The 12,099-nt window shown below is 42.7% G+C and overlaps 4 protein-coding genes across 11 annotated transcripts; 3 read left to right on the plus strand and 1 right to left on the minus strand.

Moving 5' to 3' along the window:
* Positions 1-108: 108 nt before the first annotated feature.
* Positions 109-4,234, minus strand: LOC100123930 (basic helix-loop-helix transcription factor amos). 8 transcript variants are annotated; one of them, XM_001607659.6, is made up of 5 exons: positions 1,699-4,234; positions 1,169-1,350; positions 970-1,087; positions 670-881; positions 109-588 (listed from the first exon to the last, which is right to left on the minus strand). In XM_001607659.6, the coding sequence occupies exons 1-5, from the start codon at positions 1,803-1,805 to the stop codon at positions 482-484; spliced, it is 726 nt and encodes a 241-aa protein (XP_001607709.2). In that variant the 5' UTR covers positions 1,806-4,234; the 3' UTR covers positions 109-481. The 8 variants fall into 8 exon arrangements, with proteins under 8 accessions (XP_001607709.2, XP_008215639.1, XP_016836883.1 ...); XM_008217417.4 differs by having other exon boundaries at positions 970-1,093; positions 1,699-2,480; XM_016981394.3 differs by having other exon boundaries at positions 670-878; positions 1,699-2,217.
* Positions 4,235-4,254: 20 nt separating this feature from the next.
* On the plus strand, positions 4,255-6,495 carry LOC100123932 (venom acid phosphatase Acph-1-like). Its single transcript, XM_001607661.6, has 6 exons — positions 4,255-4,654; positions 4,729-4,833; positions 4,919-5,184; positions 5,262-5,415; positions 5,483-5,797; positions 5,878-6,495. The coding sequence occupies exons 1-6, from the start codon at positions 4,556-4,558 to the stop codon at positions 6,082-6,084; spliced, it is 1,146 nt and encodes a 381-aa protein (XP_001607711.1). The 5' UTR covers positions 4,255-4,555; the 3' UTR covers positions 6,085-6,495.
* LOC100679177 (lysosomal acid phosphatase-like) lies at positions 6,255-8,508 on the plus strand. Its single transcript, XM_031920732.2, has 6 exons — positions 6,255-6,263; positions 7,096-7,200; positions 7,267-7,538; positions 7,608-7,764; positions 7,851-8,183; positions 8,248-8,508. Exons 1-6 carry the CDS (start codon positions 6,255-6,257, stop codon positions 8,506-8,508), a joined length of 1,137 nt encoding a protein of 378 aa, XP_031776592.2.
* LOC100123934 (venom acid phosphatase Acph-1-like) lies at positions 7,029-11,299 on the plus strand. The gene is made up of 10 exons (XM_001607664.6): positions 7,029-7,200; positions 7,267-7,538; positions 7,608-7,764; positions 7,851-8,183; positions 8,248-9,562; positions 9,629-9,730; positions 9,949-10,211; positions 10,281-10,437; positions 10,519-10,851; positions 10,938-11,299. Exons 5-10 carry the CDS (start codon positions 9,464-9,466, stop codon positions 11,100-11,102), a joined length of 1,119 nt encoding a protein of 372 aa, XP_001607714.2. The 5' UTR covers positions 7,029-7,200; positions 7,267-7,538; positions 7,608-7,764; positions 7,851-8,183; positions 8,248-9,463; the 3' UTR covers positions 11,103-11,299.
* Positions 11,300-12,099: the final 800 nt, after the last annotated feature.

Genomic DNA, 12,099 nt, shown 5'->3' on the forward strand with positions numbered 1-12,099 from the left:
GTTTCGCGCGACTCTATATATTACTACTGCGCGCGCATATTACTTATAAACCTTCTCGGCTGGAAAAGCTTGCGTGGATTGGGCATCGAGTAAAAAAGCGCACAACGGTTATACGACTCGTACATAATTTATTTTGTCGTCTTGGATAAATATCTTTACAAAAAAAGTCAAGGAAAATTAAAAGCCGATGATTGGTGATTTTCGTCGGTCCATCTTCTTTTAATTTTCCCCGTAGCGCGTCAAGGTAGATAGACGGGCATTTACAACGACGTATTGCACGCGCAGGACTATAAAATCTAAAGAAATGTACAAGAAAACAAATAAAACGCTTCGCAAGAGCAACTAGTCTAGCGACGAATCATGGCGAGTATTTACAGAAATCCTAATGGCAGCTGTCGCTTTTGTTCCTTCAATCAGAATTTCCATAGCAATGATGGTCATCAGGAATGTTTGGTATTTACAAGGGCAATAGTGATCGGGCTCAGGTCATGTTGTCGGTGGTGAGGGTGAGGGAGGTGAGGACCGAGCGTTGGTTCGGGTTCACGCCGAGGTTCTCCCACTTTATCCACGAGAGTCTCGCCGTCAAGTCTGCGAATGGGCAGGTCAAAGTTCAGGGTTAAGGGGGTAAGTTGAAAATATAATAAAAGGGCGAAAACTCGTTAAACTTACCACTGGTATTCCACTCGAGCCTTTCCCCGTTGAACTCGCCCCTGAGGCATCTCGTGACGTGGGTGATCGGGTCCTGCTTGGAGCGGAGAATATCCTTGAGGAAGGAGATGTAAGCTATGGCCAGCCTCAAGGTGTCGATCTTCGAGAGCCGCTTCTCGTAGGGGAACGTGGGCACGTGTATCCTGAGCTCGTCGAAAGCCGAGTTGATGCTGCTAAAAATCCCAACACACATCACTCACAACACGGACTCTCGTTCCGTCGTCGAGCAGATCGATGCTTTCGCGTCACTTTTCAACTCACCTCAGCATGCGCTTGCGCTCGCGTATGTTCGCGGCGTGTCGCTGGATTCTGTAAGGGCTGCCGTTCGGGTAGTAGCCCTCCTCGACGCCGTTCATCTCGTTCTCGGTGTGATCGGACACTGCAACTTCGAAGGTTCGATATAATTATACCCGGAACACCGGGGTGAGGTTTCGTCGGTATAAGGAAAAGCCAAGCTCACCCGGTGTCGTGACGGGGACGTGATAGTGCAAGGGCGAGTGGGTGTGCTGCTGCTGCTGCTGCGAAGCATGTGTGATGTGTTGAGGCTGCTGCTGCGAAGGCCTGTTCGCGAAGACGCACGAGGGCAGGTCGGCGATGTCCTCCTCGCTTATGTCGCTGCTCGGACCCAGGTAGTACTGCGAACTGAGGAAGCGACTGTCAATTTGGAATGTATTTCAGTACCGCATGCACAAGTTAGTTAAAAACAAAAATTATTCAAATGCTTCGCACCGAGAGTGTGCCTTACTTTCGAGACTCGCGGCGACGAGTGCGTTGAAATATAAATAATTAATCGAGCCAAGGGATTAACTCTCCAGAGCTGATTACGTAAAAATGTTTTCATAACTCGTAGAACGGCCGACGCTATCGCCGATTCGAAAGGTATCTGAAGAGTCTATTCTTATCGCGTTCGCGATACATTAGGAATTTTAATTGGATGCTACAAGTTTTCCTCTCTATATGTCGTTGCGTAGCCTCAGCCTTCGAACTCACCTCGAACAAGCGACAGTCGAGTCCGCGGGTTTGGCCGTGCCGACACCGAGCCTATGCCTCATCCTCTGCGTCCTGTCCTCGTAGTCGAAAACCGGGTGCGATGCCATTTCGGACTTTCCCTTCGCTTATGGCAAGCGACAAATCTTCCGGCCTCGAAAAGCCCGCGAAATTCGAATGACTCTGGGAGAAAAGGAGTTGCTACCTCACGCGAGTCCGGTTCGACAATCGAGTCAGTCCCGGGGGACAGCTCGCTCTTATATACACCCGAATAGTCGAGGGTGGCTCCGATCGATCGCGCCGCGCGGCAACCCCCGCAAATGGGCGGCTCCAGAGCCGAGCCAATCGTCGACGTCGCGCTTAATCGTCGCGGTTGGATTGGTGCGGAAGCAAGTGCGCGCTTCCGAGGTTTATCGCCCGGGTTTATTAGCCGAGCGACGGGAATTTCGGTAAGTGGGTGGACGCGGACTCGGTTTTACGTGAATTTAATATGCGCGCGGAAAAATGTGCTTAGTTACAGTAACAAACCGCTTGGCAAAATACGCACCAACTATATGTTTGGTCAACCTTGTTACCAAAAAAGCAGGTAAATGGTTAACCAAAAAAATAGTTGCTACTGTTACCGACCATTTTTTTTTTTCCCTCTATGGCTCGATTAAACGACATAAAAACCGCCATTACAATGAAACAATTAAAGCCCGACTCTTATTGAAAGAGCCATCTCGAGATCGTGCGAACTCCGATTGGACAATGGCCTGTATACGCGCAGAGACGGCCGAAATGTCAATCCGGAGCCACACATAGGGCTAATAAGCGTGAGTCCGAGGAAATTGACTGAACGTAACGCGGCCGATTGAAAAGGACGCGCCCGGAGCGGCTTATGTAAACGAGCGCGGCGGATAATATCGAAATATGCAAATTAAGCGTGCGCTCGAGACCACAAGCCTGTGGCTGCCTGGGTGCAGGCGCCGGGCATATTTGCTGCTCGCATGATTCCGCCCCTCTTTGGACACGCATGTGCAATGTAAGGATGCCGAGGCTTTCGCACGCTGAGACTTTTTATTGTCGAGAGGTATTCGGTTGGATTCTTTTCAGCTGGTTGTGGGTCGCGTGGAGTATTGTGCTTGGAGACGGCTTATTAGAGACGGAGGTGTGAAGGGATGCTTTGAATGCATAATTTCTACTGTGAACGCGCTTCTGTCTGCCCTTCATTAACTCGTTCATTTTTTTACCTTTAATTAGTCAACGAGCATTTTTTTCTTATAAATATCTTCCTCGCGTTTTACAAAACAGCTCATCGACGGCCCCATCACCACGTCATAATCATCCGCCAATACGACTGTTCATTGCGCTCTCTCTCTCTCTCTCTCTCTCTCTGGTCCCAAACACGGCTCATTTGAATATCCGGCCAATATTGCCGGGCACACCTCGCAAAGCAAGTACCTATATACATGCCCGTGTAATTCAGATCGCAAGCCTGTTATTTGCTCCCGCGTAGTCGCGTGCGACTGTACGAACGAGCGTATAGGTATACACACGACGCTAGTAGTCGCTTAGGGGGGCTGAGGGGATGACGAGATTTATTATTATACATGACGATGATTCGGCTCGAGTGCTGCTTATGGGATTTTTGGAGCATGGGAAGGTTTGTTTGCTTTTGCTTGTTGAATTTTCAACCGCGTTATGCTTGTTTGGATAAAAGTCGTCGATAATGTCAAACAGCACTGGCGTACGGCTGTGCACCGCAGCAATTTTCCAGTCGGGAAAATCAGATCGAGTACTGCAGTCGCCCGGATCATCTTTCCCGAATCCCCGCGGTCTATCCAATTGCCCACTGACCACCTCCAGCAAAGCGGAAAAACAGCCCAACACAGGCACTGCACCCTATCCACTTCGCGCACGTATCGAAAGCACTGGGTGTTTTGCCGCGCCGCACTTACGCTCATCGTTTCAAAGAGCGCCGCAAGAGGTATTTGCCTTTCCCAACCTCGAAACAACAAACAGGCTCTCTCTCTCTCTCTCTCTCTCTCTCTCTCTCGAAAAAGAAGACCAGAGCAAATTTGTCCAATAAATAATTCGGCAAACAGATTGATCCCCGAGGACTATAAACAGATACTTAGAGGCACGCGCTTACATGTACGAGGGGGCAGCGAACCCCTACTGTGAGAACTAGGCGCTGAAGGGGCGCCTGCGGCGTGAAATCTCTATTATACGGGGGTAGCCGCTGCTGCCGATGACAGGAGCCGCTCTCTCTCTCTCTCTCTCTGCTCTGCACTGCGCGAAGGGATTGTTGCGGGTAAATTAGAGAGTCAGAGAGAGAGAGAGAGAGAGAGAGAAGGACGCGGAGGGCGCTAAGTAGCCGCTTGTTTTCGACTGTTCGATTGAATTGATAAGCAAAAACGTGGCCGATGACGTTGAGGCGTCGTGTTTCGCCAAACAATTTTCGCGCGCGCTGTTTACTATTATGTGCTAAGCGTGTTTTCTTGAATGGCCTCAAAGTTCATTACGCATAAACTATTATGCTGTTGTTGCTATCGGTTCCGAGTTCATTCGCGCGCACTCGCTATCGCGCTCCCGAGTGCGTCAGCCGATTGATACACGCGATGCTCTGAAAAATATTACGGCATATCGAGTTTGCGAAATCGAGGATCTACGCGACTGTTTTCGTATTTATAGCATGATACAGGGAAAAATAACACCGCAGCTGATGACAGCCCCCGTGTATCTGAGGCATTGTACTTTTCGCGATTAGATTTATCCCCCGCACGTCGGTTGATAATTGCAGCTGCGCTAGATAAACTTATGGAATTGTCGACGGGGAGATCAGTCAATCGTCAGCCGTTAGCGAATCAACTTCATCATGGTTTTGAGGAAACTGCTGCCGTCGCTGGTGTGCCTGCTGTGCCTGGCTCGGGCTAGTCCGATCGAGAAGAACTTGAAATTGGAGATGGTCCAAGCGGTGAGTCGAATTTCCGACATTTCTTCCGATCCACGCCGCAGTCGATCGTTTATACTCGCGCGATCCATTCGCAGCTGCTGAGACACGGAGCGCGGACAGCCATCAACTGCGAAATCGAACTGGTACCGGGTCTCGATGAAAGTGCCTACGAACCCTATGGGATGGCTCAATTGACGGCGGTACGTGTAAAATATTGGCTCTCAGTGAGTGCATCGTCGATATTTTACAAAAATAATTCGAAAAAAAAACAAAAAAAATACCCAGGAAGGGATGCAAGAAGAATACAGGCTTGGCCAGATGCTTCGCGAGCGCTACAAGGACTTCCTGCCGGACATCTACAAGCCCGAGGATGCGTTTGCCTACAGCTCGGGCTACGATCGCACGAAAGCTTCTCTTCAGCTGGTCCTCGCTTCTCTGTACCAGCCCACCGGCGACCTCGCTTGGAACGACGAGCTCAACTGGATGCCCATACCCGTGCACTCGAACCCGTGGAACTTGGATATCCTCATGAAGCCGAGGAACTGTCCCACGTAAGTTGACATTTATCAGCTTGAATGTGAGAGATTTTCATTTATATAATGGAACGGCACGGCCGGCAATCGATCAGGTACATGGAGAAATTGCAACAAGTTCACGAGTCCCGAGAGTTCCAAGAAGATCTGCAGGAGCACGGCGAGATCCTGCAGCTGTTGCGAAGCGCGTACGGAAACGATTTCAAGCACGACCGGATAATGTGCGCCTACTGGATCAACGTTATAAACGTGAGAATTGCGAACATGACCAAGTGTAAATTTCAACACCCTCTATTGCGTGGTTCTTCGATTTCAGAAAGACATGAATCTTACCTTGACCAAATGGTACACCGAGGAGAATCACGCGAAACTGGCCAAACTGGTCAAGTTGTACCTGAACTCTCTGTCGTACACTGACACCTTGAAACGACTGAACGGTGGCACGATGCTGAGGAGATTCATCGAGAACATGAAATCCGCTCACAGAAAGATATACCTGTACGGCGGACACGACAAGACCGTATACTCGTTTCTCAAAGCGAACAATATTACGCTCTCTTGGATACCCGACTACGGGAGCTCTGTCATCGTGGAGAAACTTTCGGACGAGCGTAACAGAGTCTACGTGAAGGTATAGAGAAATTTTTAGAAAATGAAAAATTCGACAAATTTCAATCATCCTCTATCGCGTTTTATTCATTCCTGTTTCAGCTACTGTTGTGGTCCGGCAGCCCGAAACAACTGACGACTCTGAAACTGGAAAACTGCGGCGAGGCGTGTCCACTGTCGGAGTACTTGAAAATCGTGAACCCTTATTTGCCGTCCAAAGAAGAGATGAGATGCCTCTTCGAGAATCTCGAGTCCGCTGATATAGAGAAAATCTTGAACAATGATTTCATCGTCATGAACAAGGAGTGAGCGCAGTCTTCTCGCATAATTATCATCAATCAGTGCAACTAAAATAGCCCGGATAATCAGTCGCGTCATGCGTTAGTGCGTTATTTATTGAAGTACACGCATGTTATCAACGACAGTAGTGCGTACTAGAATTGAATAATTTATTTCATGTTTTCTCGAAAATGTTAATCATGAAAAGAGTCAGTATTACGAATGATTGTATCTGATGTAAAAGTATTCGCTTTTTCACGTATATTATATTATCTAATAATAGATTGATGCAGTAATGGAGGAAAAAATTTGTAATTAATTCTGATTATTGTTACTATAACTTCGCAGTCCATTGTATTATATACCCTACAATTACCATTACAACTAGTCTATATAGAGCTCAACTTAGGATAGCGCTCAATATATAACGTGTTCAATGTATAACGCTTTCTTACTATCACTTTGATTCCTTCGGGAAAACGATTTCATTGTTGATCAGTATCGTTCGTCATTTAAAGTGCATACCTAACGAACGGATCAATAACGGCAAAAAAGTCATAGAGGACTTAGAGAAGACGAAAAATGTAACTATTACCAAAATATCATTTTGGATTTTGGTAACAAGATTTTGTTCGTACTCGTTTACGGCACCAAAAGTGATTTTCCAAAAGAAGCAGAAAAAAAGAATTTCAATGACAATAATCTTTTGTATGCAGCTATAGGTGATCTATGAAATGAGCATTAAAAGCAATTTATGCATTATTAGATTAGATAAATACGAACGAAACGCCATCGTTTAAAATCACATTCGAGAAGAGTATAAGAGTCCCGCCGCAGCTGACAAAAGGATAATTTAGTTATCGCGCTCTCTTCACGACGACGAAATGAAAGTTTTTTCAATTGTTCCCATCTTTTTATTTTACAATAATTTAATACTCACAAAAGCTTCAAAATTTAAGCTAGAACTCGTACAAGTGGCAAGTAAAAAAATTTAATCTAATTTGGTATAGAGCCGTCAATTAAAATCTCTGTATATTTCAGTTATTTAGACATGGGGACAGGACACCCGAAAAGGTCGAGATTTACAAAACCGACCCCTACGATCCAGACTTCTATGAACAATATGGCTACGGGCAGCTGCATAAAGTACGTTCATTTTCACTTTTTCTGTAGCTGGAAATCAGCCAAAATTTGTAAATCTAAAATATACAGGCTGGCATGGAACGGGAGCATAAACTCGGCGAAATGTTAAGAAAACGATACAACGATTTCCTCGGCGATTACTATGTCGACGACATCTACGCCTACAGCACGGACTACGATCGCACGAAGATGTCTCTGCAGCTGGTATTGAACGGCCTGTATCCTCCGACTGCCAAAATGCGTTGGAGTGCAAATATAGAGTGGTTCCCGATACCTACCCACTACGAGCCTTTCGAAACCGATTTCATATCGTTTGATGTTAATGGAAAATGTTCACAAGAGTAATTACTTCTATTGCAATATTATTTATCGTCATACGATTGTAGGCTTGTAGATATCAAAATTTTTAGGTACAAGAAATTATTTACGGAAGCCGAAAAGTCACCTGAAGTAATCAAGAAGTTTGAAGAGAACGGCGACTTTTTGGACTACGTCAGAGATAAAACTCAAATAATTTCTGAACGACTTGTCCCAATTTCAATGATAGCTTCGGAACTGCAATGCGTTGTGAGTAAATAGTGAATGTCTCCTTATTTTTTTTTTTTTTTATTTATTTAACCCGTAATATTTACAGTTTTATCCTTTGTTACCAGCGCAGTCTAGGGCTACCCTTGCCAGACTGGTGTTCCGAGAAAGATTTCAAAAGACTTCAAGAGTTCCAAGCCTTGTATTACGATCTTACAGCAAAGACAGAATTGATGAAAAGAATCGCAGCTGGACCTGTCATCGAACGCTTTTTGGATAACGTAAAAGATTCTGAGAAGCTTGGAAACAAGAAGAAACTTTATCTCTACGGCGCTCACGATATCAACGTGGGAGTTTTCACCAGAGCTCACAACTTCACGGGTATTCCGAAAAACCCCGCTTATGGGAGCGCTGTGATTGTTGAAAAATTAAGGGGCCCAGATGATCAAATTTATTTGAGAGTATGTACTCGCTATAGTTTTCATAGTTTTCGGGGCCTTTCGTAATAAAATGTCTTGTTTTCAGATGCTTTATTGGACTGGTGTATCAGAGAAACTGATTGCATTAAAACTCGACAGCTGTGCACACGAATGTCTCTTATCAAACTATATAGATATTATTAGTCCAGTTCTTCCTGAGATTGGATTTACAAAGTGTAAAACATCAGCGTGCTGTAAAATCAGCAGAACGTACACAAAGAAAATCAATCCTGACGTGAAAATGCCCCATTTATTTGCGGGAGAAGATCAGTTATCGTTTAAATATGGACACGAATTGTTGTTGTAGAAAAATTTATTTTATTGTTCGCCTTTTGATGTACGAGATCAACTAATAAGCCTCAAAGATAACTTTATGCCAAAATTTATATGCTTAAAATAATGATCATATATACAAGTGATAATTGTGTTTTCATTTAATAATACTCATTGCAATATTCTGGGGACTTTACACTGATTTCTTATCATGTATATTAAAGTATAATAAATGCAATAGAAGGCTATTTCAAAATCATCCATGCGATACAGAGACGTTGCGCATCAAGAGGCACATTTATTTCGTATTTCTACTGAAAAAAAATCTAGGAAATAACGTATTATCACGTTTTTAAAATAAAAGTATTACTAGATAGGAGAAAGATAATATTGTCGAAGACGCAATAGTGAATATAAATCATTGTCTTATCAGACGCCACCAAGATTTTGTCACATAATTAGTGATTAAGTCCGTCTACTACGGAAGTACGATTTCGTGTTGAATCGCAATATTTTACAGTTTTTGACGAAAATCAAGCCTATTTTATTATTTTAAGAAAATATTTTAATAGTAACATAGACTTAGAGGATTTGCATACATATATATTAAAAAATCACATCTACATGATATCATTAATGGTCGTATCACACAAACTGAAAAATTGTTTTAATACACGTTTTAAACCTGAAAAGTAATCGCAATTACTAATCGATAATGCGCAATTACTATCGAAAGAATTCAGAAGATCAATGATAAAAATTATGATATCCAATCGATTGTCATACGCTTATTTGCACAATACGATGTTCAGTGTACTGTGAGATTGATTGTTTCGATTAAAAGTAAGTCTCAATTTGTTATATGCGCACGATACATACATTTATTCGATGATCGATAAGGAACTAATATATAAGTATGGTTATCGGCGTAGAGTGTCGCTAGTCGCCTTTTCATTTTCATCACCTCTTCCATATTTTCATTGTCCAAAATGAAGATAGCGTTGAACACCATACTTTTCCTTGTTTTGAATCATATTTTCATCTCGACAGCCCAGCCAACCGATTACAAACTTGAATTAGTACAAGTAGTAAGTATTCTTTTTTTTTTATTGGAAAAAAAATTGTGTCAGATATTAACTAGATAATTCATTCAGCTATTTAGACATGGTGACCGAACTCCTCAAGGGGACGAGCTTTATCCAACAGATCCTTACCGACAAGTGTTTGCAGACATTGGATTCGGGCAATTAACGAAAGTGAGTTATTGATTGCATTGTAAATTTTTATCACAAACAATACCAGTGTTCTCAACTATATCGTCGCTTATCAGGTATAAAATAGTCTGTCACTAGCTAAGATTATCCTAATTGATCGATAGTTGATGATAATAAAATAAAATTGCGGTATTAACAGACAAAATATATAAATATTTTCAAGTTTAAAATGTTTCACAAACATTTGTTTCTCGATTTAGGTCGGAATGAACAGAGAGCACAAAATTGGCCAACTGCTAAAAAAACGTTACGATAGTTATCTCGGAGACTTTCAAGCAGATAAAGTTTATGGCTACAGCACCGACTATGACCGTACGAAGATGTCACTGCAGCTGGTTCTCGCAGGAGTATTTCCTCCATCGGAGAAGACCTCCTGGAATGACGACATTCATTGGTTGCCGATCCCGAATCATTACGAACCCTACACCAGCAATTTCCTGAGTACTAACGACGGTTGCGAAAAGTAAATAAAAATTTTAAGATAGTCGGTTTTAAACCAGTGATGGATTTTTAATTGGTCCCGTGATTTCAGATTCAATCACTTACTGAAAGACGTCGGCAATTCGAAAGAAGTGCAGGCAAAGCTTGCGAAGTACAAAGATTTTTTGAAATACGTCAGCAACCAAACGGGTATTATCAATTTAGATCCAATGGCAATGTACAGAGTTTATAACAACATCAGAGCTGCTGTGAGTATATAAATACGGATCATAACTGCTGCTTTATTAAACTTTTTCTCGAAACGAACAAACAATTGTAAAAACTTTCAGTTGAGCTTGGGCCTGCCATTGCCAGACTGGTGCTCCGAAGAGGATTTCGCCAAACTCCTGGAGCTCACCATCATTTCACACGATGCCTTGACGCACACGCCTCTCATGACAAGAATCGTCGTAGGTCCGACGGTTGAGCGCCTCCTGAAGAATATCGATAACAACGAAATGAAGACTGACAAGAGGAAAATTTACCTGTACAGCGCTCACGACGTTAATCTCGCATCGTTCAGCAATGCCCACAAGTTCACTGGTATCCCCCGGAATCCCGATTACGGAACAGCTTTGATTGTCGAGAAACTAAGAGGACGCGATGGACAGGTTTATCTTCGTGTGAGTACCTAATTTTTCTCAAGCGCGTACGTATTGGGAACAAAATAGTTCAGCACGATTTCATTCGATAACCATTTTTTTTATAGATGCTATTGTGGACGGGTGCTGACGAAAGGCTGATCCCCTTGAACGTGGAAGGTTGTGCCAACGAATGTCCGTTATCGTATTACAAATCGTGGGTCGCGCACATTCTGCCGGACGACGAAGTCAGAGAATGCACTCATATCGATATCAGCAAAGAAGGTGCTTAGTATATCAATGTCAAATAATCAATAACGAATTGATATTCATCGGAGAAGATTTATCTTCTCCCTCTCCTATGCCAAAGATGTGATAGTAAATTTACATGTACCATAAAGTTTGAAATAATTGCCTTGAAAATGTAAATATTTCAGATGAAATAATCTCGTATCTCTTAAGCACAATAAAGTATTTCTTGGATTAACTATTTTTGAATGACACATTTCATCTATTATTTCAATCAATTTTTTTGCATTAAGTTAAAACTATAAAAAATAATTCCGTTCAAAAAAATATATGCACTAAAATAACACGAACCGTTTTTACTATACTATGTAACATTCGGAAAGTTATAGGTTTAAAATATTGTGTATATGAAACGCTGATGAAAAGTAAATAGCATCGATATGCATAGGTGTTTTCACGACTCAAACAACTGATAAACTGCAAGTCTATAAAAGAGTTAGTAAATAGAACAACGATTTTGAATCTGACATGAAGGCGCTTTTCAGTACTTTGTTATACCTTTTTCTCGCCAACGTTTTTTTGCCGCAACTACCAACTCTAGTAACTTTAAGCTTGAGTTGCTGCAAGTGGTTCGTACTGATAAGATTAAACTATTTTTTAAATGCAATATAATCGATCCCAATCTTTTCCTTTCGAATTAACCAATACACTGATTATAATAGCTATTCAAGTGTACAAAAATGATCCGTACAATTTATCGGAAAAAAGAACAATAAATCTTAAACAGCAGCAGGAAACTGGTGGAAGAGTACTCAATTTTGTTGCTAGACTTTTAAATTATAACATTTTGCTCGGCCCGTTTTCGGCAAGATTGTCAAACTATCGAAGAAAATGTAACGACGACCTATCGCCTTAAACGCACGAGAGGTCCACGAGATTTCGTACATCTAGCAGTACAGATTGTCCAAGTCGACGACCTTGGGTACTAAATAATTTCAGGCCGGTGTTAGTGCGCGGTCCTGGGAGCTTCATTTCTCTGCG

The sequence above is a fragment of the Nasonia vitripennis genome, chromosome 1, assembly GCF_009193385.2.
Source record: "Nasonia vitripennis strain AsymCx chromosome 1, Nvit_psr_1.1, whole genome shotgun sequence".
In the NCBI taxonomy this organism is placed as follows: Eukaryota; Metazoa; Arthropoda; class Insecta; order Hymenoptera; family Pteromalidae; genus Nasonia; species Nasonia vitripennis.